Here is a 25,310-nt window from a genome sequence, read left to right on the forward strand (position 1 = left end):
CAGAGGCAGATGAGAAGTTGGGAGCCAGCAGTCCTGCACTAGGATCAGGCCTAAACGGTGGTCAGACATCACTCAAGGGGTCCCAGATTAGAGACGGTGCAGGCTGGGCTGAGGGTCCCTCCCTTCCCCCCCGTGCATGAATTTTGTGCACCGGTCCTCTAGAGTGTAAATATATCTTGCCCCTTTAAAAGAGAAGCAAGCAGAAAGGGCAATAAGGCAATAATAATGAAGTCAAGGAATAACTCGCACAGTTTTACCTAATTAGAACAGTGGAAGTGACTGATGTTTATAAAAATATATTTTTATTGATTTCAGAAAGAAAGGGGGAGGGAGAGAGAGAGAGAAACATTAATGATGAGAGAAAATCATTGATTGGCTGCCTCCTGCACACCCACACTGGGGATTGAGCCCACAACCAGGGCATGTGCCCTGACTGGATATCAAATCAAACCATGACCTCCTGGTTCATAAGACGATACTCAACCACTGAGCCACACCAGCTGGGAAGAAGTGACTGATTTATGCCTCCACCTTGTTCCAGAAATGACTTAAGGTGACTCATACACATACTATAATAAAAATAACTTTGCAAAATAGGAAAAGACATGAAGGTTAAGAAAACCAATGGAAGAAAAGATCAGTTAGATCTGGTGAGGCTGGTACATAAAACCACAAGACCACCTGTGTGTCCTGGATTGAAGTGGCTCAGTCATTTGGCTCTGAAGATTTGGCCAGAGAAAGAAACACTCATCCAGTTACATGCTCCTGGGGTCCATAAGACTACTGAAAATGTGTGTGTGTGAGGAGTCCGTCCATCCCTGGTGCTGTGCAATAGGTGCCAACATTGTGGACAGCAGCCTTCGTGTGAACACAGCCATCTCCCGCCCAGAAAATGGATGGAGAACATATCTTTCAGGAAGTCTCTGTAGATACTGTTCGATTCAACCACGTCTTGTTAAGAATGGCATGGCAGTCAGTATGAGGACTAGAGTTCTCTTTGGCTAGAGTTTCAGCATCAATGAGTCCATCATTTGTAATTGAGGAGCTTGACTCTTCAGGCCCTGAGCTGGAGACTGGGCCAGTTTACCTCTTCATAGAGAGGGCAGGCCAAGGATCGCAGAAGCCGGGCCAGGACTCTCCTTCAGAAGCTGTTTTGGATTCAGTCTAGAGTACAGACAATTGGATGAGCAAGGCCCCTAAGGTCTGTGGCATGAGTGGCTACAAGCACTTTAGCATGGAGAATGCTACCGTGCCCTCTTACATTATAAAAATGAATTCTCGCTAAGGCACTCATGGATAATTCAATTTCCTGACGTACTTCTTTAGAATTAACTAGGTGCCTGAGTGAAGTGACACAGTGTAGCGTTACATTCTACAATAGAAGCCAGCTACATGTGGGGCTGCCTTCCGCAAAAGACTGCTCCCTTCTGAGCAGTTGCTCTGCAGCCTTGTTTCTTTCATTGTGATAGTATTTGGATGTCGGGGCCAGTTGGTGATTTGAGCTCTCCTTGTTCCAGCTAATTGAACCACTCCACTGTGCATATGGGAAAGCTTTCCTTTCTATTCTTCGGGTAGGATGCAAGGAAGGACTGCTATACAGCTCTTCCAGAAACAGTACCAAGTCGGTAGGGCACAATAGATAAAGAGGGAGAGGGAGAAGAGACAGACCACACCAGGAGTTATAGGGCAGTGACTCTGAATCCAGACTGCCTGGGTTTGAATTATAGCTTTACTATACTTAATGCTGTGTGACTCTGGTTAAAAGTTACTTAACTTTTCTGTGCCTCAGTTTCCTCATCCACAGAATAGACTAGAATAATAATGTACTCACAGGCTCCTGTAAATTAAGTTAGTTAAGGCAGCATTAAACCTTCAATAACTGTTAGCTTTTATTATTTTCTATGTTTTACGTCATTGGGAATCATGTACCCTTAAAAGAGTCTTCCTATCTAATTTCTGTCAAGAGAATCAAAGGTAGACGAACTAAGTCTTCAAATTCTTTATGAAATTTATTCTGAAACATAAAGTTTTGAGTGTGTTTGAATTTTAGAGACACTACAATGTTGTGGTTTTAGGTGAATGAGAACATTTCTAAGGGACTGACTAAAAGAAGTTTTATTTTAGATCCTTGAAATAAAAGTTTTATTTCAGAGCCTTGAATTTCATGAGTTTCTGATTTATGGCAGTCATACATCCTAGAGGAGTTTCTGGGTCAGTCTTGATTTAAAAGTCAGTTTCACTGTTCTGTAAGCACACTCACACTTGTTAGATCATGGGCTTAAGTTATTTCATAAATATGGGCAGAGTATCTTAAATTTGGCTAATGAAGGGATCCAGAACCCCAGCCTGACTGGGAAATGTATTGTAGGAGAAAATTTTTCATTTCAGTTCTTCTCTTTCTTTTTCTTTTTTCTTTTTAAATATATTTTTATTGATTTCAGAGAGGAAGGGAGGGAGATAGAGACAGAAACATCAATGATGAGAGAGAATCATTGATCAGCTGCCTCCTACATGACCCCTACTGGACCCCTACAAGGGCAATCCAGGCTTGTGCCCTTGACCAGAATCAAACCCAGAAATCTTCAGTCCACAGGCTGATGTTCTATCCACTGAGCCAAACCAACTGGGGTGTCTTCTCTTTCTCCTGACAGATCCAAGGCTTTACCATCAATGGGGAGCAGTTTGCCAAGGCCCGAGACTGTGCTTCTTCCTTCTCACCAGCTATTCTGATTGCCCTGGCCATGTCCTTGATCCTGCTGCTGGTTCTGGCCTACACCCTACCTATGCTCATCTACCTGCAGCATCTGGACAGGCACTACGATTTCATCACCTCTCCGGCCCACTTCCCCCAGCTGAAAGCGAGAGATGCAGCAGAAGAGGAGCTGCTGAAGAGCCAGGGAGTTGAAAGCTATGAACTGAGAACCCAACAGATCTGCAAAATGTACGTGTAGTAGCCCAGGCATTCTCTCCTACAAATTCCACAGTGGGGTTAGAAAGGAGTTGTTTGTATTCTGTGTTGTTGCACTTCTAATGCATGGTTTTCACCAAATGGCTTGATTTTAAAAAAAGGAAATACATGTAAAAAACACATAAGTATCCATTCACCTACTGAGGTAGACTTGGGGCAATGAAAAGGAATTGTCAGAAATCCCGCAAAGATAAATATGATGGTTCATTGCTCCAAAGCTACCTTGAAGGCAAGCTACCTTAAAGTTAGGAAGATGAAAAAAACACACCCAAAACACACACCAATGCAATATAAAGAAGGGAAAACACTTGTTCCTTCTTGCCTGTGCCAGTTTGGATATGTAAGTGTAGAAATAATAAATCCAAGGTTATCTGGAAGATCTGAATTTAAAATACTTTGTAACATAGTTTGCATTTTTCATAAATTATGTCACAATTTTGTTTTAAAAATAAATCTTTTTTTCTCATTTATAGAACTATTTAGGGGGACTCCTGTCAGTATAATAGAACACTCTACTCAAGGGTTTTCTTTCTTTTTTATTTTTATTTTTAAAGAAACTGAACTTTAAAAAATACATGTATTTTTATTGATTTCAGAGAGGAAGGGAGCGGGAAAAAGAAGCCCACACACAATTTGGGCATGTGCCCTGACCAGGAATCAAACCTTGACCTCCTGGTTCATAGGTCGATTCTCAGCCACTGAGTTACACCAGCTAGGCTCAAGGGTTTTCTTGTCATTTATTCTCAATTCAGAGGAAGCCCAGTTCAATCTGTGACGTAGGGGTAATAATCCTGATAGCATTTTTACCTTTTCTATCTGGTTGTGATGTGAAGGTTCCTCCTACATGTCTGATTTAGACCTCCATTAGCTCCCCTAGGTGCCACATGAAACAAACAACTGAGCCAAGTAAGAACAATGTGTTTGCTATGCAAACACAGCTTCAAGGCAAATCCCCCAAACCCACTTCCAATGAGATAGTATCCCTAAACTCTTCTTTAATAGGAAATCTGTTGCCACCACTAATCTTCTGTCTCCCATTTTCTTCCACATGGATTTCCCCATAATCTTTTTCAGCTCTTAGCAGATACTGGAGATTGGCTCACTCTGCATCTTCACCAAAACCCCTCTAATATGCTTCTGTGTTAAAGAGATCTTAAGTATAAAAGGTATATTGCATTTCCCTAATGAGATTTTTGTACATGACCTTGGTACAACTGATACCTTTGCACAAAACTTAGAATACAGATAGGAACAACATGGGTTGGGGCGCGAGAGTGGGGGGTAGGAAGTGGGTTGGGGAATGGGGAGGTGTCAGGCACAGGGAAATTGGATCTTCCAGGCAGTTGTGTGGATGGGAAATCTAGTCTCAAGTAGCAAATGACAATGGCTATGGGATTTCTGATAGAACAGTCTCATCTTGGACTCTTTTTTCTGGCTGCATTCTTGGTTGTGAATTTAGGTTTGGTTCCAGCTCTCTCAGAATTCTTTAAGCTCATAAAACTGTGTTGAATCCCTTTCTGTTTTAATACCTGTATAAGATTGTGTAGTCTACAACGAAGAGTCTTGATTTATGTACTTGTAAGTACATAAGATGATTATAGGAACAGACCTTCAAGAAAATGGGAATCTAGGATTATCTGACTCTGTTTGACTTAAAATCAGTGAGGATTATGTTAGCATTAGAGAATAGAAAATTGATAGCCAATGCCATTCCTTAATGAAATAGATTTGCACTGTGGTCTCCTTGATGGTCCAGTGGTGGTACAGATAGCTGCTTTGTTAGGCTATAGGTCCATGAAGAGTAAACATAATTTACCGTTCAAACAGGGGGTCACTTTTGAAAGTGAAAGGGACTGTCAACAATTGCAAGATAAGATACATAAACCGGATGGTTGCCACACAAATTGGGATATAGTCACCCCAGATATGGGTGATACCCTGAGGGAAGGCTGGCTCTTTCTATCTGGGCTGGAAGGCTTACAGAAAGAAAATAATAGCTCAGGATTTTAAATTTGCAGCTCAAGGCATGGTAAAAAATCTGGGGTGTTTCTGTGACTGATTTACAAGGATCTCTTATCTCTTGTCAAGGGGCTGACAGTGGAAAATCAGACCGAGGTCTGATCCTGCAAATTGGTAAACTGCATTGCAGGTAGAATTCATAGCTTGCCAGGGCTCTTATATAAACATGAGAGCATTGGTTACAAAAGAGAGAAACCTTGAAATAGGAATGGTAACTTTGGGGAGAATTTAGATGACTTTAAGGAGGTTTAACCTCCAAACTCCACTGAGGTTCTCTTGCTAGCAAAAGTAACCCCAGAGAAAAGAAACTCGGTGAAGGGCCCCACCAGAGGTAGTTACTTGGCTATTTTGTGCCATTTTTCTTCAATGCCTCGAGGCAAGTAGAGTCATGTTCTAGCACATCCCAGGGAACCAATTGCAAAGTCAAATCCGAGAAAATAAAATTGCAAGGGTTTGCTAATTTATGCAGCAAAAGACTTGGGGGAATATATGTGGGAATGGATTCTGAAGATGCAAACTCAGAGAGTGAGGTGTATAATTTTAGATGGGGCTGACTTTTTTTTAGATAGTTTTTCTTACTAGATTTTGGAATAAATGTGCAGATTTGAACAACTGGGGATACTTTTAACAATTTTTTTCAGTTAATTGATTAAAATTTGGACTCAACAATAGCCTACACTAAATGAAGTTGATACCAGAAATCCCTTGGTATGATATAGAGAAATACAGAGAAATAAAAGAAATTTAATAACTTAGGAAATTGGGATGTAGGAATAAATTTATCATGCTCTCCCCTACATAATTATTTCCTCTGTGAAGGCCCAAAAGACATTCCTTTTGTCATTGCACTGTGAAATACATTGAGAACATAGTATCGACATTTTTGAAGCACTCTAGTAGCTGCCTCTGTGAGCTATAGGGGAAGGTAGGAGATACTATCCTAGAAGTGGAATTCTTAGTCTCAGTAGGGATGCTGGGATTCTGGAATGGCAGAGGTCAAGTAGCAGCCAGCAACCTTAAAGGGCTGAAGGGCAGGAGTGTTAATCAGATTAGATTATATTTATTAATGGTAAAATAATTTATGAAAAATCCACTGAAGTGCTGCTGCTGCCTCCTCCTTCTCTTCTTCTTCCTCCTCCTCCCTCTTCCCTCTCCCCTTTCCTCTTCTTTTTCCTCCTCCTCCTCCTTCTCCTTTCTTCTCCCTCTTCCCTACTCCTTTCGTCCTTCTTCTTCATTCTCCTCCTTCTTCCTCCCCCTTCCTCCTCCTTCTCTTCCTCCTCCTGCTCCTTATCCTTTTTCATTATCACCATCATCTAATTCTGGTTTTAAAAAACCTTACTGAGCCATCATAGTGTCTTCCTAGAGCTGACACTGCTTGTAACTCAAACTCCTTGAATGAAATAGAGACCTCTTAAAAAAGGATTTATGGTCTTCATATCTAATGTTGAGCATTCTCATAGAAAGTTTTATACTTGTCAATTGGTTTCTATATTTTTATAGTACTTATGGTGTGTTCTGATCTTTGGTAAAGAATTTACACTGTTTCCATGGATTCCTTTATTATCAACCCAACAGATATGTGATTATTGCCTTGAAATTGTTATTACAGGAATATAGCCTAAGAGATATCTGTCTTCCTGGGACGTCTGGAACAATATGGCAACGAAAGTGATGTTTGATATGAGTAGGAGTTGACCAGGTAGGTATGTGGAGAAGGACAAACATAGCAAAAAGAAACATATATGTAAATACTAGACTTTACCATGTGCAGAGAATTATGCAATACATATATGTAGGTAGGCACATATAATCTATTTAGAGGAATGAAGAGAGGGAACAGATGATTTCAATTCTGTTTAGCACTCAACTAAAGAATTAGAATCTTGACTTTAGGTAATGGTGAGGCCCCCAAGATAATTTTAAGCAAGATAATTACATGGTGTGTGTGTATAGAGTAAGACAGAAATGCCAATCAGGATATTATTGCAACATTCAGACAAAAAATGATGGGACCTAAACTAAGACAGTGGGGTGGGAAGAAAGAGCTGCAAGAGGTGTGTAGGAGGTTGCTTCAATAAGACTTGGCAAACAACATTGGCAAAACACAAGTAACTGGGAGGTATCTTATGTGGGGTGCTGGGTGGATGGTAATGCCAGTCTCTATAATCAGGGAGAAAGGGATGAGAGGAATGGGAGTTGGGAGATTCCTGTAGGCAGGTCCTATAATAGAAGCCCAAGAATGGATTTGGGACCATATGTGCATAAAAAGGTCTTGACTAGAAAATTGGAAATGTAGTAGAAGCTGTCACCCACATACCTTTACCATTTCAGTGTATTCTGGTGGCCCTTTTTCCATTGCCAATAACTGCCCTCAGAGGCAGCTCTACCTGTGTTCTTGGAAGGTTAGAAGCACTGAAGAATTAATGCCTCCCTGGGAGTAGTCTTCATCCAGTGACTCTTAGGAGTTGTATTCAAATACTCCAGTCATTTGATCATTCTGGAGTGTCTTTTACACCATTTCCTGGAGTTCCCAGCAATACTAAGCTTTTTCCCATTGTGATATCTTGCTTGATAATGTTCACTTTATTGATTCCCTTCTCTGCCCTGTTTTACTTCCCTGCTTTCCAAATGATATTTCTGGTGTCACCTCCAAAATAAAGGAGTTGTATGCAAATTCTTTTCTCAGGAGCTCAAATTACGTCAAGCACTGTTGTCTTCATGTCTGACACTGAAACTTGAAGTCTGCATAGAAGGCATTTTGAAGGGGAAGATGGATGTAAAGTGGGGGAGAGCAAGGACGAGCTAGAATTCATAAAGAGGAGTTGGGACCATGAGAAATAACTGGGACCTGTATCAGTGTTCACTGCTTTCAATCTTGATAAAGTAGTGCTCTTTGTAACAGAGCTGAATGGATGACCCAGGAATTGAAGATGTTGAAGGAGGATCTGGGAAAAGATGTGACAGCTGTAGGTCTGGGTGTTGCTAGGTACAAGGAAGATGAGTCAGCAGATAATGATAATATGCTTGAGCTACAAATGCACCTGATTCTACCTTAAAACAAATAAAAAAACAAAACAAAAAAAAAACCTTTATTGTTGAGTTTATTACAGATGTTCCTCTTCCCCCACCCCATTGCTTCCCTCCAACCAGTTCCCACCCTACCCCGGGCACTTGCCACTCTATTATCTGTGTCCATAGATAAAGCAGAGGCTCCTTACAATATCTACATATTTTTGGATTATTTTTTCTTTTTGCTCTTCTAATTGGGTGTTTTTTGCTTCTTCAAATTTCAAATTGTTGATTTGATTCTCATGCATATAAGATCTTTGATCTCTTCCCACTCCCTCTCCCTCCCCTCCCCCCTACACACACCCCTTCCTTCTGAGTATCATCAGTCTGTTCCATTTCCACGTCCCTGATTCTAGTCCATTCACCAGTTTATTCTGTTCATCAGATTTTTTATTCATTTCATTTTTAGATTCAATTGTTGATAGATGTGTATTTGTTGCCACTTTGTTGTTCATATATATATATATATATATATATATATATATATATTTATCTTCTTCTTCCTTTTCTTAAAGAATACCCTTCAGCTGGTTTGGTGGTGAACTCCTTTAGCTTTTTCTTGTCTGTGAAGGTCAAGAAAGCTCTTTAACTGACCTTCAATTCTAAATGATAGTTTTTCTGGATAGAATAATCTAGTTGTAAGTTTTTGCTAGTTATCAGTTTGAATATTTCTTGCCACTTCATTTTGGCCTGCATAGTTTCTGTTGAGAAATCAGATGACAGTCATATAGGCACTCCCTTGTAGGTAACTGATTTTCTTTTGCTGCTTTTAACATTCTCTCTTTGTCTTTTGCCCTTGGCATTTTAAGTATGATGTGTCTTGGTGTGGTCCTCTTTGGGTTCCTCTTGTTGGGGTTCTCTTACAAGTGCTTCCTGGATTTGTAAGTCTATTTTTTTCACCAGGTAGGGGAAGTTTTCTGTCATTATTTCTTCAAATAGGTTTTCAATATCTTGCTCTCTTTTGGCACCCCCTTAATACAGATGTTGATATGGATGTTGATACACTTGAAACTGTCCCAGAGGCTCCTTACACTATCTACATATTTTTGGATTATTTTTTCTTTTTGCTCTTCTGATTGGGTGTTTTTTGCTTCTTCAAATTTAAAATTGTTGATTTTATTCTCAAGATTCTCTAGTCTACTGTTAAAATCTTGTATATTATTCTTCATTTCAGTCAGTGTATGCTTAAATTCTGACTAGTACTTTTCCTTCTTTTTTTTTTTTTTTTTTTTGGCATTCTCACTAAGATCCTTGAAAATCTCACTAAATCCCTTGGAAGTTTTTAGAGGATTCTTGAGTAATCTTATCACCCTGGTTTTGAATTCTATTTTCAGTAGTTTGCTTTCTCCCATTTCTTTCATTTTTTTTAAACATATTTTTCTTGATTTTTGCAGAGAGGAAGGGGGAGGGATAGAGAGTTAGAAACATTGATGAGAGAGAAACATCATCTGCCTTCTGCACACTCCTTACTGGGGATATGTCTGCAACCAAGGTACATGGCCTTGACCAGATCAAACCTGGGACCCTTCAGTTCACAGGCCAATGCTCTATCCACTGAGCCAAACCAGTTAGGGCACCATTTCTTTCATTTGTGACATGTTTCTTTGTTTCTGCATTTTGGATGCTTCCCTGTGTTTGTTTCTATGTATTGGGTAGAGCTGCTAAGTCTCCTTGAGTTGATAGAGTGGACTTGTGTAATAGGTGTCCTATAGGGCCCAGTGAGTCAGCCTCCCCAGTCACCTGAGGTATACACTTTAGGTGCACCCTTTTGTGGGTTGTGTGCACAGTATTTTTAAAAAAATATTTTTATTGATTTCAAAGAGGAAGGGAGATGGAGAGAGAAGATAGAAACATCAATGATGAGAGGGAATAATCTGCATTGGTTGCCTCCTGCATGCCCCACATGCAGGATCGAGCCCACAACCCAGGTATGTGCCCTTGACTGGAATAGAACCTGGGACCCTTCCAATGAGCCAAACCAGCTAGGGCTATGTGCACAGTTTTGTTGTAGTTGAACCTTGATTGCTGTTGGTTGTCAATTGGAATTGACCTCTAGTCCAATTGGATGTGGGTACCAGCTTCGACTACAGTGCAGAGCTACTGTGCAGGGGACACCCTTATGAAGCAGGACTTGCTTCAGTGGGGCTTTGGTGCTCACGGAGTCAACCCCTTGAGTGTGTCACTTATGGATGTGTAGAGTTATAATCTGGTATGGTCTCACACTGACCACTGCATAAACTGGCTCTTGGGTCTCCAGGGAGGTGCAAAGTCAGCCACTGCCTGGGGTCACCCAGCAGGAGCTACAGAGAGATCTTCAGATTCCTCCTCTTTGTGTCAGGTTTGGAAGTGCTCAGAGGAGGACCAACTATGAAGCAAGGCAGGCTGGTGCCAGGTCTTGGGCCTTTTATTGATAGGTTTGGGGCTCCCTGACCCAGCCTGAGCATGGACAGGCCATTCATATGCAAAAACTGCTGCGCACAGTTTGGGTGAGTCGTAAATTGGGTAGAGTGGGATCTCAGGTAATCACCAGGTCTGAGCAAAAAGAAATGGCTGCCAGTCATCCCTGTGACCAGGGAGTTCCCAGCACTGGAACAGTGGCCTCTGTGAGCACCTCTGACAGGAAGAAAGCCACCTTCTCCCCCACTTCCCGCCCCTCTCTTCCTCCCCCCCCCCCCCCCCCAGAGTTCCTGCCCTAATGCCAGACAGTCATTTCTCCTTGTGTGTATCTGGGTCCCCCAGAGCCTCGTCCAGCACTGGAGCTCAGGAGAAATGGGAGTTTGCAAGTTCAGTTCCTGTTGCTGGCCTTTTAAGAGGAACAGCTGGGTGTCCAGCAGCTCTGTGTCACTGAGCCCCAATCTGCACTGGTTTTTACAGCCTGTAGTTCTTACTGCCCATGGGGACTTCTTTTCCCCAGCTCTGGGACCCTGGTCTGGGAGTCTGGTGTGAGGCTGGGACTCCTTGATCCTCTGGGCGGCCTCCGTAGAGATGATCTCTTTCCTGATGAAAAGAGTGGCACACTGGGTGCCTGACCTGCCTGTTTGTGCCTCTGCATCTCCTACCAGTCTCTGTGTGCTTTCTTCTTTACTTCTCTACTTGGAGGACTTCCATTCAGCCAGCTTTCCAGCAGTTCTGGATGGTGGTTGTGCTGTATTTTAGTTGTCATATTGACGTGTTTGTGGGAGGCAGTAGTACAGGCATTTGCCATCTTGGCTCTCCACTCTGACTCTACCTTTTGAAGGTTAAAAATGAGATGGTTGCTGCTTTACTTCCACCTAAATCTCATGCAGATAGGTTTCTCAAACATGGTGTACCTTAACCAGAAACACAGGGAAGTGAATCAGTGCATCTTTTGGACATATTCCAAAGCCACCATAGCCTACTCATTGTCAACTTGGCACCCATATACATCTCTGAAAAACTATACTATTTTAAAAATAAACATTATAACAAAGTTATAATTCTGCCTAAGTACAATGTGTACAACTGAAAATATTCTAACCCTTTCTCCAAAGTGAATACTAATTTGTATTTTTGGTCATATTCATTCTTCTTGCAGGTTATTCAGCCTCCTGCTTTGATATTCTGTTAATTTATACTATGATATAAGGTTAACAACTACTACACATCTTACGTTAGATGGTAAGGGAATGGGAAAGAGGAAGAAAATAAAGATTTTTATATATATTATGTTCATATCAAAATAAGAAATGCTTATAACTACCATACTCATCATCTCTGCAATTAGTCATGTGATATAGCTGGCATTTATAATTGCCTTTTTCTACTAATTGGAATACCTTGACTGTGGGTAACCTAAACATTTATTCCTGAAGTTTCTGGGCTATTACATTTTGCCTGAATTGACTTAATGAAATTTTCCATTGACTTTGGCCATAGAATAGGAAAGTACTAACAGGCACCCAGGGTTCCTCTCTGTACTCTTTATGCAGTGGCAATCCCTTCACCAGGACCAATGAAGTGAATCCAGAGTTTTCACACTATTTGCATTTGGACTAGATAATTCTTTATTGTAGGAGGGGCTGTCTTACGCATTGTAAGATGTTTAGCAGTGTCCTTGATCTCTACCCCCAAGGTGCTAGTAGTGCTCTCCTGCAGTTGTGACAACCAAAAATGTTTCCAGATATTGCAAATGTCCTCTGGATAAAATTGTCCCCAGTTGGAAGCCACTGAAATAACCCCTTTCTTTGCCAGTAGGTTCATAGACATATGGACCCCAAAATGGCTGTGTCAGTCTCAACTTCCAGTTCAGTGGAATCATTGTTTTCTCTTCTGGTTAAAGCATTCCTCTCTTGAGAACTAAGACCTTCAAGCCAACTGAGCCAAAACTTACAGGACTGGAAAGTAAAAACTGTGTTATCCAAAGAATGGTAGCTGAGATTGCACACAAAAGGGACACTTTGGTTTTTACATTGGTTTTCTTTTTTCATCACAGCTAGATTGAGATATAGTTGACATATAACATTTTGTAAGTTTTAAGGTGTATAGCATGTTGATCTGATATACTTATATATTGCAAAATAATCACCACCATAGCATTAGCTAATACATCCATCATGTTGCACAATTACCATTTATTTTTTGTTGTGAGATCATTTAAGATGTAATCATTTAGCAGTTTGTAAGTATATAATTCAGTATTATTTGCTATAATGAACACATCAGAACACCAAAACTTATTAATCTTATAACTGGACATTTATTGTTAAAAGAGATAACTTTTAATTTGCCATTGCATCATCTCATATGCTTGCAATGCTGCTCTTTGCATGGAGTCTTCTCTTAGCCTATTAAAACTAGCTGCCTCTGTTTTCCAGCTTGTAGGCTCTAGTGCTTTAAACTCTGTCAGTGCATTGTTCAGCCTAGTGAGCCCATGACCTGGGTTTGATCCTTTGGTTCTCTGTATCCTATGACTGTATATGACAGGATGTAAACAGTAGGAAAATGGTAAATAGCCATTTTCTTGGGTCTTAAGCAGGGATAGACTAAACCACGATTTCACATCACTTAATATATATATATATATATTGATTTCAGAGAAGAAGGAAAAGGGAGAGAGAAAGAAGAAACATCAATGATGAGAGCATCATTGATTGGCTGCCTCCTTCACATTTCCCACTAGGAATCAACCCACAACTGGGCATGTGCCCTGACCAGGAATCGAACCATGACCTCCTGGTTCATAGGTAGTCACTCAACCACTGAGCCATGCCAGCCAGGCCACATCACTTTTATTAATAGACTCTACCCTGGAGCTGAGAGGCCACCTATGGTAGATTATTTATAAAATGGCCACTATAATTTCTCTTTTTCTATCTATATCCCTTGTGATGTAACTTCTAAGTTGCTCCCCTTTAGATGTGAAGTATATTTCTCCAGTATCTGAATCTGGGTTGGCCTGATGATTTGCTTTGGCCAATAACATCCAGAAGTGATTCCTGGCAGATTCTGGCCTAAGCATCCACCTGTTCTCCTGTAACATCTCTCAGCTGCCAAGTAAACAATTATGGGGGCAGAGCCTGCTAGAGGATGAGAGACCACCTGGAGGAGAGATATCCATCTGGGCTGAGGTTATTCTAGGTCTGTCAGCCCCAGCTGGCCCAGCAGCTGTCCACAGATGTGTACTAGTAAGTCAGCCTAGCTTCAATCTGAAGAACTGCCAACTAATGAAAGTCTAATTGCCCACATGCAGAATTATGAGCTAAAAAAATGGTTCTTTTGAGGTACTAGGTCTTGGAGTGGTTTTTTCTGAAGCCAAAACTTATGGATATGTCATCAAAGTTAGAAGCATTTCTAAATTAGAAGTTATATCTACTTCTGAGTTATCACATCTGCCAGTTAAGAAGAAAGAGCAAAAGATAAACCATATATGAAATAGGAGAGATATAAAAGAAGGGCTATAAAGTCAAGTAGCTATTACTCTCAGCTAGTTCTGGCCACAATCCAATTTCTTCTATTATCTAGACCACTTACAATTTAGCAGAAGTCCATTATTTACAAAACTCAGAAACTTCCCACATTGGGGTATCTCCTGAATCCCAAGACCCAGCTAGGTCGTTTTCTTCTTCTTTTTAAAAAATCCTCAAGGATATTTTCCCATTGATTTTTAGCGAGAGTGGAAGAGAGGGAAAGAGAGAGACCAACATGGAAACTTAGTGTGAGGGAAACACATCGATTGGTTGCCTCCTGGATTGGTTGCCTTTTGCACGAGCCCCAACCAGGGCCCAGGCTGGGAAGGAGCTTTCAACCAAGGCACATCATGCCCTTGACCAGAACCTGTCACTCTTTGGTCCGCAGGCCGACATTCTATCCACTGAGCCAATCCAGCGAGGGCCCAACTAGGTCTTGTTGAATGACTGGCCCAGGAAGTGGAATGTAGTCTGGAAGCAAAGTAGATGTTTTCTCTGCCTTGTTCTTTCAATCTCTTTCTCTTTGGTAGATCTCTCATCACTTCACTGTTTCTCTCTTCAGTTCTCTGCTTGCACATAGCTTTATCATGCCCATTCTAAGATAGCAGTCCTAGCCCGAAGTTTTCATGACCTTCTAGCTTATCTTCCATAAATTCAAATTCCCGCTCAGAGAGAATCTGATTGTTATACTGTGGTCCAGTCAGATGTACTTGGGCAGTAATAGTCAGGGTCAATAAAAATATCCTTTTCTTGATATCGGGCAGGAATCTTTTGTAGGAACCAGAGGATTTAATTGCTCTTTTATATTGATTTCAGAGAGAGGAAGAGGGAGAGAGAGAGAGAGAAATATCAGTATTAAGATAGAATCATTGATTGGCTGACTCCTGCAGTCCTCCAATCTCCCCCTCTCCCCCCCCTCCCCTCCTCTATTGGAGAGGGAGCCAGCAACCTGGGCATGCGCCAGGAATCAAACCATGGCCTCCTGGTTCATAGGTCAATACTCAACCACTGAGCCATACTGATCAGGCATGAATTGCTCTTTTTAATAATGTCTACTGCTGGCAGGAGCCACCACCCTGAGTTTCTGGAACTCCTTTTCTACCAAGTCACCAATAGGTGTTTGCATGTGCTTTTCAGTGGAGGATCAACTTCTGTATTATCCCATTGGAGAAATATGACTAAGAATGATCAGTAATTTCTTTCCCTCATCAGGCCTGGCAGGGATTGGAAATTCTTTTTTAACCAAGTGCCCTGCCTCATATATCTTTATGGTGCTCCTGGTGTCCAAAGACTCAAGAGTTCCAGCCTCTTCATATAAACCTCATTTCCAGTGTCCATAACATTCTAGTCAGCACCTGAGTTGGCCTTCCTTTTTTAAAAAGAAAATTGTATTTTGTTTTGTCTTATAACAATCAAAGTTAGAAAGCTATTGGTTGAGATACTCTCTAGGGGCAGTTTGTAGTTATATGGACTTTATGGACTAGAACATTTTAAAAACAAATCAGGGCACTGACATATGGTTACCAGGTCTATATAGGTAACCATATGTCATTAATAATAAATAACAATGCAAGAATAAACTGTTTTTCATGTACTTACACTGTAAAGCTACTTTTGCTGCACACTGTATATTACCACATAAGGCCATTGGAAGTTCACATATCCAATCAAAATCATTTAATATTAGATTGAAACTAGGAAATGGACATTTTTGTAGCAACTGAATAGTGGCATTTTCCTGTGGCTCAGTGTACTATATTAAGGAATATTTATCTATTTCTACAGTGAAGGACTGGCTTTTACAATGAATTTATTTCACTCTATGAAAATATATAATTTTCTTATTTAATTATGGACCATGAAAACATAAATATGGTCTGACACTATTTTTTCAAAACATAGGTCTACTAAAACATACTTGTTTTAGTAGATCACTCTCATTCCTCAGAATACTTTTTTTCCTAGAATCTGAGATGGGGCCTGGCCTTCCTTGGTTCAAAGTCATGCTCAAAGTACAGTCATGTTCACTGAGGCCCTTCCAGGCTGTTGTTTGGTGAATTCTTCACTTGCACTAAACTTGGGTATTTTCAGCACCTAATTCAATGTTGCATCCCCCTTTGTAAAGAACATGGTCATATTTACCGAAGGAGCCTTAGTAACTTCCCATGGTTCCTCGTGTATGGAAACCAGTTTTTCTACCAGTCATGAGTTAAAGATGTTTCACGTTGCATTGTGTGTTTTGTATAACTTTTCTATCATCTCAGACAACTGCCTCATTGCCCTCTATTTCCTACCAAATGGATTTTCATCTCTGTTACAAGTAAAATCCAGACAGATTGTATAACAAACTGGCTTTGGTTATTAAAAACATCTTTCTAGTTCTTGGCACAACTAACAAAACCACTCCTGATGAAAAGAGTGTCTCTCTCGCATATGGTTTTCAAAAGAAGTTCAATTTTCTGAATTTACTGTACATGTGAAAACAATAAACAATTTGCATTTATTTCTTATTCTGGTAATTCAGACTTTAATTTGAGGGTTTTTAAAGAATGGATTTAGTAATTTCAACATTGTACCACTTTCTGAAATATTATTGATTCTCAGTGAAGTAAACAAACCTTAGCCAAATGTTTCAGTTTATCTCTCTTTTTTGGTGAATCTGTAAATGCATCAGAAAAATGTTTACTGTAATGTTAGAATGTGCATGTATTGGCATTAAAAATGTGGTTTTGTCCCTATGGGGAATTAAATAGAAGTAAAATTACAGTTAATTCCTGGTATCTGTGGTAATGGGGAACAGATTCAGTTTGTACCAATAGTATTTGAAAAATTTAGAAATTAAGCTGAACCTTGTCCTTCACTAAACCTTTTGCCAGAGATTCACAAGTAGTTCAGTTGTTCTCTCTTCTTTTCCTGGCTCAGCCAGACTCAGGGGTAGAGAAATGGCCAGAAGGAAAGAAGGGTAGAATCAAAAGACTTATTCAAAAATCTCACAGTCATTAGATTTTTCTCAGTATGTTGACTCCAGCTCTTTAGTGGGAAAAGGAAATCACCCTAGTAGGAGGGAATGATAGTCTTCCTACCCCTTTAGTGAGGTGTCTTGTCTTTCCTTGCGATTTAAGAATCATCCACCAAAACTCTTTGTACCTCTACTAGCTCAGTTTAAAGTTAGTAACTGAAAAAAGAAGCAGATTTTGGAGACTTCTGACACCCCTTTAAAGGGAATATTTGAAATAAGCCTAAATAGAAAAAAAAAAAAAATGCCACCACAGAGCCACCTATCTGTAGCTAATAGCCTGCAAGAGAAAGAATTTATTTCATTTGGTTCAGTCACCAACCCTTTGGGAGAAGGAGATGATATATAAGCTCTTTATGGTCTCATGGCTCCCACAATAGCTTTTAATAGATCAGGGGATGTAGGGGGAGAGAGGAAACCTCCTTTATTCTGGATTTGTAGTATTTCTTGAATGCAAAGAACTCACACATTTGCAGGGACAAGAGTGTATTGCACTCATGGTGTCCAGATGTGATGCTCTAATGATGTAAGCCACTAATTTTTTCTGGAATTATTATTGTTATCTGTTGAAAAGACTTAGACAATGACTTTTAGTTTTAAAAAATCATGGAATATTTTGTAACAGTTTGTCATTCATAGTGGTAATCCTGACACAGCACTGCAAAAGCTTTGGAAGAATATACATATACATATACATATACATATACATATACATATACATATACATACATATATATACAAGATATTTATCTTTATATATTATATATATTTATTTATTATGGTAGTGATAGGGGAAACCTTAATTAACTACATTAGAGCAATTCAAAATACTAAATGAAGTGATGGTTTTAAATAAGGTTGGATATAATTAGTCCCAGATGGTTCCTTTATAGTCAGGAGAGTTCACCCAAACAGCCACATTTCTTTGTTTAAATGTGCCTCCTGCATTGTGTCCTCATACAGCTTCTATGGGGCCTTGCTGTGTGTAGGTCTTTTGTGAAATGTCCGTCTATTGAGACAAAAAAATTGTATCCTCCATAATATACTCTTTACAAGATGTTCTGGGAACATCTTTAAACAGAAATTCTCAGAACCCACCTCTACAACCTCAGAACCAAGGGTTTCTTTTCCCTTCTTGTTTCCTGCTTTTCCTTTTGGTAATGGAAAACATTTTCTCTTTCTTTGGTTCAATGCTCATTGCCCTGGAGAAGCAAGCCTCATAGGTCTCAGGGGGTCATCCCTATTTGTTGAAGGAAACCAGACGCATCACTAAGTAGGGAGCTCTAATTCCCATGCAGAATAGCCAGGCAGATTTAGAAGAGTCTTTAAGCAAATTTTGTTTGTCATAGAAAATCCAATGAAAATCAACACAGAGCTGATTACCAAAAGGTTATTGTCTTTAGTTCCTTGATATCTCTAACAGAAAACTTGCCAAAATAAGTAAATTTGTTTCTAGTTCTATTAACAGGTCTCACCAATTAAATTACTCATTTGGTCCAGTCATCAGTACAGAAAATGTAAACACACCCATTCTTTTCCTAAATGATTCTCCCAGATATGCTTGTATTTGTTTTTGGGACCCAACATTCCTTTTAAAAATATTCAAATTAATTAACATACAATCTGTTTCTTTCTCACTCAGAGAAAACTCAGATAATGATTCATTGCTTTTCCATTAGCTGGTGCTTGATTCAGAACAGGACGAAGCAGGCCTTATCTGCTATGACATTGATGATGGACTCCTCAAAGTTCACATGATAGTTAGAAAATAGTACAGTAAGATACTGTATCCAGTTAGATTCATTTGTGTTTAGAGTCAGTGATATTTATTATTTGGGTGAATAAGCAATGCTATTTCCTCCCTCTCTGTCAACATATTCCTTTTATATGTTCCATTATTTTTTATTAGCAATATCATAAAACTAGAGGCCTGGTGCATGAATATTGTACACAGTAGGATCCCTAGGCCTGGCCTCCTTCCAGCTGCTGGCTGGAGCCTTTCTTCCCCAGCTGCTGTCCCAGGCATTCCTTAGTTCTGTGCTGTCCCCTGGTGGTCAGCACAGGTGATCAAACTCCCGGTTTCCTGGTCGAACTTTCGAGAGGACATTTTGCATATTAGCCTTTTAAATATGTAGATGTAACCCATCCTATCTAATAAAAGAGTAGTATGCAAATTGATCATACCTCTTTTAACATCCACAAGCCACTCCCACCAGCCAATCAGGAGCAAATATGCAAATAAACCCAACCAAGATGGCTGCAGCCATAGAGAGCAGGAAGGAGGCTTGGGTTTCCCCAGCAATGGAGAAAGCCAAGCTTTCCACCTGCCCTTGACAGCCTAGGCCTTCACTCAAGGCTATAAAGTTTCAATGAAAGAAGATAAATAAATCCAAACAGAAATGGTGGCAGCCACGGAGCTGGAAAGAGCAGGAGACTATGGTTGTCCACAGAAATGGAGGAAGCCAAGCTTCTGAAGCCCTGGCCTGCCTTTGCCTCTGCTCCAGGCTACAAAGTTTCAATTACATAAGATACATAAATCCCAATAGACATGGCTGCTGCCACAGAGCAAGAAGGAGGCTTGGCTCCACTCCAGGCTACAAAGTTTCAATTGTAGAAGATAAATAAATCCCAGATACCAGGGCCTCTACTTGGGTCTCCGGGGGGCATGGTTGTCCTACAAACCACCACAGGCCTTTTGCCCAGGCCTCCCCACACTCCAAGGAAACCCCCACCCTGATCTGGTACACCCTTCAGGAAAAACCAGCTGGCTCTCACCCATGCACCAGGCCTCTGTTCTATCTAATAAAAGAGTAATATGCAGATTGACCATCACTCCAACACACAAGATGGCTGCCCCCATGTGGTCAAAGATCCTGCCCCTGTGTGAACACAAGATGGCCACCACAAGATGGCCAGCAGGGGAGGGTAGTTGGGAGGGACCAGGTCTGCAAGGGAGGGCAGTTGGGGGCGAAAAAGCTGCAGGAAGGGCAGTTAGGGGTGACCAGGCCAGCAGAGGAAGGAAGTTGAGGGTAACTGGGCCTGCAGGGAAGGGCAGTTGGGGGGGGACCCAGGCATGCAGGGGAGGGCAGTTAAGGGTGACAAGGCCTGCAGGGGACGGCAGTTAGGGGCAAACATGCTGGCATGGGAGTAGTTAGGCATCAATCAGGTTGGCAGGAGAGTGGTTAGGTGATGATCAAGCTGGCAGGCAGAAGTGGTTAGGGGCAATCAGGAAGGCAGGCAGATGAGTAGTTGGGAGCCAACAGTCCTGAATTGAGAGGAATGTTTAGGCCCATTGGATAGGGCCTAAATGGGCAGTTGGAAATCCCTTGAGGGTTCCCAGATTGGAGAGGGTGCAGGCTGGGCACCCTCTCCAATCTGGGAACCCTCAAGGGATTCCCGTGCACAAATTTCATGCATCAGGCCTCTAGTTTTGTAATAAATGTAATGGATAGTTAACCAGTGAGTTACACTAAGTCTTACTATAGAGTAAAGGTTACTCATTGCCTATAAACTACCAGTTAGGAGAAAACTGGAGCTATTTCCAAGATCATGTGAAACAAAACTAGGCCTTAATTTTATGAGATATCTAGTGGAATAAGCAAATTATATTTCCCCTTTAAATTATCTGGAGAATTGCTGAAAGTCTCTACTTTGCTCTTCAGCGAATATAGGACCCAAACCTGCAATTTTGAAATATGCATATGTATTTCACTTGATGATATAAAACACTTCATTTTTGTTTTAACCATCACATAATTTGTATTTTTATATAAGACATCTTGCTTGTCCATCATTGAAACAAATGACCAAATATGCAAACATCAATGAACCAGCAAAATTGTCATCAGCTTGGCATTCTCTTATTGTCAAAGTGATATTGATTATGCAGCCAGGGATTATCAAATGCCTTAGTAAAATGCCTTCTAAATTGTAGTGCATATAATATTAAATTATAGTACATTTTTTGTTAATATTCATATATTTTATTAACATATCACATATACTTTTGATTTCAGGCTCTAGGCCTACAGATTCATATGACCCTATTATTATATTTAATAACTTCTTACTGGAGCTAATTTCCCAAGCACAGCATATTTTTGAGTTTAGGAGAACTAAAAAGTTGGTATTGGAAGTGTGAAAAAATGGACAAGTAACTTAAATTTTATATTATTTAAGACTTCAAATATGTAAGATAAAACAAATATGAAGTGTCTATAGTTAATGCTGTGTAGCATTTGCCATCCTTAAAATAGATATTTAGAATAAGTGATCTCTATTTTATTCATTTATTTGTTTATTTGTTCACTTATTCAATAAACAGATATTGAACATGTACTGTGCCAGATACTGTGGTAGATACTGAGGTAGATTGATGAGGAAATTCAAAAATAAGCCTTACTTAAAGTCTGGTAGAAAACTAAGTAAAATTTATTGAACATCCAATCTCTAATTATCTTTAGAATTCTGATATTCTACCAATCTAAGGATCATTCAGTTACATTATGGAGTCTGTAATCCTGGTGGAAGTGATGAAAATAATAGCCTTCCTATTCCTTGCTTATGCCCTTGAACCTGGAGAGCAGAGGGCTGGGAAAAAGAGGATGTGGCAAGAAGTTAGTGGAAGAATAGGTAGCTGCTCTAGGAAACGCATGGTAGAAATGGGTTTATTTTTGTTGAGTGTGAGTGTAGCTGTATGTGTGGAGGGGAAAGCAAAGTTCAAACCTCTTTGTCTTTTGGTGATTAAAAGAAATTCAGCACCAGCCTAGGAAACAAAAATTTTAGAAAAACACCTCTGAGGGTCCTTTGTTTTGATGCTTTTCCATTTATTCCCTTGCCTTAAAAAAAAAAAAAAAAAGTGTTTCCTCTGAGATCTTCATTGTATGGAATGGGGCATAAAAAAGATGCCTTGAGGCCAATGAAATAAAAGGTAACTTTTCTGAAGGGAATTCATGTGCTACCCCTCCGTCATCTCTGGAATTTCTTGGGCTTTACACAAATTGAGCGGATAATGATTGCTCATAGTTCTGTTTCTAAATTAACAAGTGATGCTGGTAAAAATAGATTTATTAGGGCACAAAAGAGAGTACAACTATATTTGACTAGATTTTAGTGTGGCATTTCTTTTGGTAGGATTTGATGACATATGACTGAGGAAATGAGTTATGGATGTGTTGGACTGTATGGGTTTTCTGACCCATAAGTAGGAGCAGACAGAGAGAATCAAGGGCTGAGACTGTAGATGTCTATTTACCACACTGTGGAGAGATGTTTCAAGTATTTAAGAGTTATGAGGTGCAGCTTGTTGAACATCTTTGGAAATATTTTGTTGAAAGAAGTCAATGATGTGCAACTAACTCTAGGTCAAGAGGCACATTAGGAGAGCCTTCCAATGCCAGTGAGCACAGGGAGGCAGCAGTCTGAACCGGGGAGATGATTTTAGAAAGTGTAGTTCATCTGAAGAAGTGGGCAGATAGGCTATAGTTTGATGAACTGGATACAAAGCAGATAATCATGTGGACACTGATGAACAATAAACTATGTGTCCTGGGAAAGTGCCTCTTAATCTGAACCTCAATTCTCAGGAAAAGTAGATGGACAGAGAGAAGTTCCAGAAATGAGCAGTTCAAATGGGGAAAGTGAGAAATGTTTGAAAGAAATAAGTAGAAGAATTAAATGTGAAAATGTTACCATGAGGAGCTCCTTATCTTCTTCCATCTTTTACATATGTATACATATATTTTCCAGGAGGAATTTTACTTTAAATGAGTTAGTATGCCCAGGAGAAAGAGTAATAACTTTTAAGACTCAGAGAAAAGTTCCTTAAAGAGCAAAGAATCCAGCCTATGGTCCTGAATATAGAACTTTGCCACTACCTATCCAGAAGCAGTGGCCCCGGCACTCAGACTGCACAATGAGTGACTTCTTCTTTTAGGGGTAGGTCAAGAACTTCATATTCTGTCGACTTCATCCTCTCAGATCTGAAAATAGGAAGGACCACACTGAGGCTGTCAAGAGTAAGTAAATAACTAATAGCTTTACAAATTGGGTTGACTGCATGTTTACATGGAACTTAAGAACTGAACAGTTACCCTAGCTGGTTTGGCTCAGTGGCTAGAATGTCAGCTTGCAGACTGAAGGGTCCTGGATTCAATTCTGGCCAAGGGCACATGACCGGTTGTGGGTTCAATCCCCTGGTAGGGGGCATGCAGGAAGTAGCCGATCAATGATTCTCTTTCATCATTGATGTTTCTATCTCTCTCTCCCTTCTTCTTTGAACGCAATAAAAATATAATAAAAAAGAACTGAACAATAAAATGTAAACGTGTTCAATTTATTTAGAATAACTTTAAAGCATTCAATAAATATTTGAAATGAATCTGTTAGAAAGTAGTGTGTAGTATATTCCTAGAACTCTGTTAAAATTGTAGGACATTTTTAAAAAAGTTTAAGGGAGTTTATAATTATCTGAACTTGTTTAAAAATAGATGTACTAAATTTTTAAATTTTTAATTTAACAAAAATTTATATAAAGAATACTATATAGTGCCAGGGATTTTTCAAAATGCTTTATAGATATTAACTCCTATATTGATCTAGATTAAATGACCCACTGATTGGAAGTGTGTTTATGAAGGACTTTATAGATAATTCTTCTTGAACAGAAGATGTTAGTTTTTTGCTATGAACATAAAAAAAAACAACTAAAAATGGACTATGATATACCATTTTTCATGTTCAGAGCTAACTCAATATAAATTTGTAAACTAGGCAAAATTTGCCTACTTGTTATTCTGCCTTCAGATGTCAACTGAGCCCTAAAGTTGTTTTTTGTTTCCTAAAGTCTCTTGCTCTGGTTTCCTGATTGAGTATATCTACCTGCAACTTCTAATGCCAGTGTTGGGGGCCATGAATTATAGAAAGCTTTTTAGGGAGATATTTGGGATTTGTTTGGGAAGGTGTCCAAGGACTCTCCTTATGTCTAAAGTTTCTGTCTTTAATCAATGAAAGGTATAGTGAATTGAACCAATTAACATGATGGTTAGGGGAATGCTGATTAAGAAGCATCCCCCCACCTTTCTTGAGGAAACTCAGAACCCTGGGTAAAGTATGTGGAGAAATTGGGGTTGCAAGAACGTCTACTTACCTATACGATGGTTTAAAACATTCAAATTGAAGTTACAATTGCCATGCTACCTTCCTCACCAGAACAGACATTCCTCTAGTGGAGGTGCCAACATGATGGCATCCAAATTCAGTATCATTTCTAGAATAGCTAAAAACCGCTGCTAAATATTTTCCAAGTAATTTGTGCTTCAGACAAAAAATAAATAAATAAATAAAAAAGAAAGAAAGAAAAGAAAAGAAAAAATAGTGTCTTATTTCCAGAACTCTGACATAAGAAACTCAACACTCTGTTGGAGTCTGATAAGCTGAGCTTTTTTCCTGAGCGCTTTGTCCAAGTGAGATTGAGGAGGATGTATCTGAGAAAGACTCAAGTTGAGTAAGAGTCTATCTAACAAGACTCCTTAAGTCATCTGTGATATGGCATTGAGTGATGCTCTGTGAGACTAAAAGTGCCTGTGGGCATGCCTAAATGCTAAAGTGACTACTTGTCAGTGCCTTGGGCACCAAAGAGACTTGTATTAACTCTGTTCAGTAATCACATGAAAATTTACCTCTGTCTTGAGCATCAGTTGGTGCTCTTCGGTACCTCTCCCACTTGTTCTGTCAGTTTGTTGGGAAGCCGAAAGACATGTTTCCTTCTTGAGCCAGAAAGACATGTTTCCTTCTTGAGAGGTTCAGTATCTAAGGGCTTGTTATTAGTGCCCAGATTTACTCACACCTTGTAATTGATATTGTATTCGATACTCCTAAGGACTTTAGGAGAGCAAGAATTATCATCCCATTTTGTTAATGAGACATAGAGGTTCAGATGGGTATCTACTCCTAGTTCATATTTAGTGAATGGCAGATACAGAGCTAGATCCCAGGTCCTTGGATTTCCTTGTGTAATATACCCATTACTTCATCTGTGCACATGGAGAAGTGTCCAAGGCCTGGTGCCCCACCTGCTCCTGTTTATCCATCTGATTGAGTTTGGCAAAGAAAAAAGGCTTTGGGGCTAGAAATTATTCTCTACACACGGTACAGTGTTTGAAGCAAGTACCCTAATTTTCCCCAGTGCCAAAAGGGATCATTTCTATAATAATTCTTATATTATTCTCTGTAACCCATAAGAGTATCACAGTATTTTTTGTCTGAAGCACAAATTATATTGTTTTGGCATGCGTGCATTTATTAAATGTAG

At 39.8% G+C, this 25,310-nt stretch overlaps 1 protein-coding gene across 1 annotated transcript in view; it reads left to right on the plus strand.

The window, feature by feature from the left end:
- Positions 1-25,310, plus strand: part of LOC311621089 (V-type proton ATPase subunit S1-like) — a gene marked incomplete at its 5' end in the record, with an annotated part of 64,117 nt that overhangs the window by 30,840 nt on the left and 7,967 nt on the right. The window contains one exon of the mRNA XM_084880844.1: positions 2,652-2,941. Within this exon, the coding sequence (XP_084736970.1) occupies positions 2,652-2,941 (290 nt within the window). The remainder of the gene's footprint in view (positions 1-2,651; positions 2,942-25,310) is intronic.

This window comes from Pipistrellus hanaki (assembly GCF_964339955.1).
Source record: "Pipistrellus hanaki genome assembly, chromosome: 4".
NCBI classification, from domain to species: Eukaryota; Metazoa; Chordata; class Mammalia; order Chiroptera; family Vespertilionidae; genus Pipistrellus; species Pipistrellus hanaki.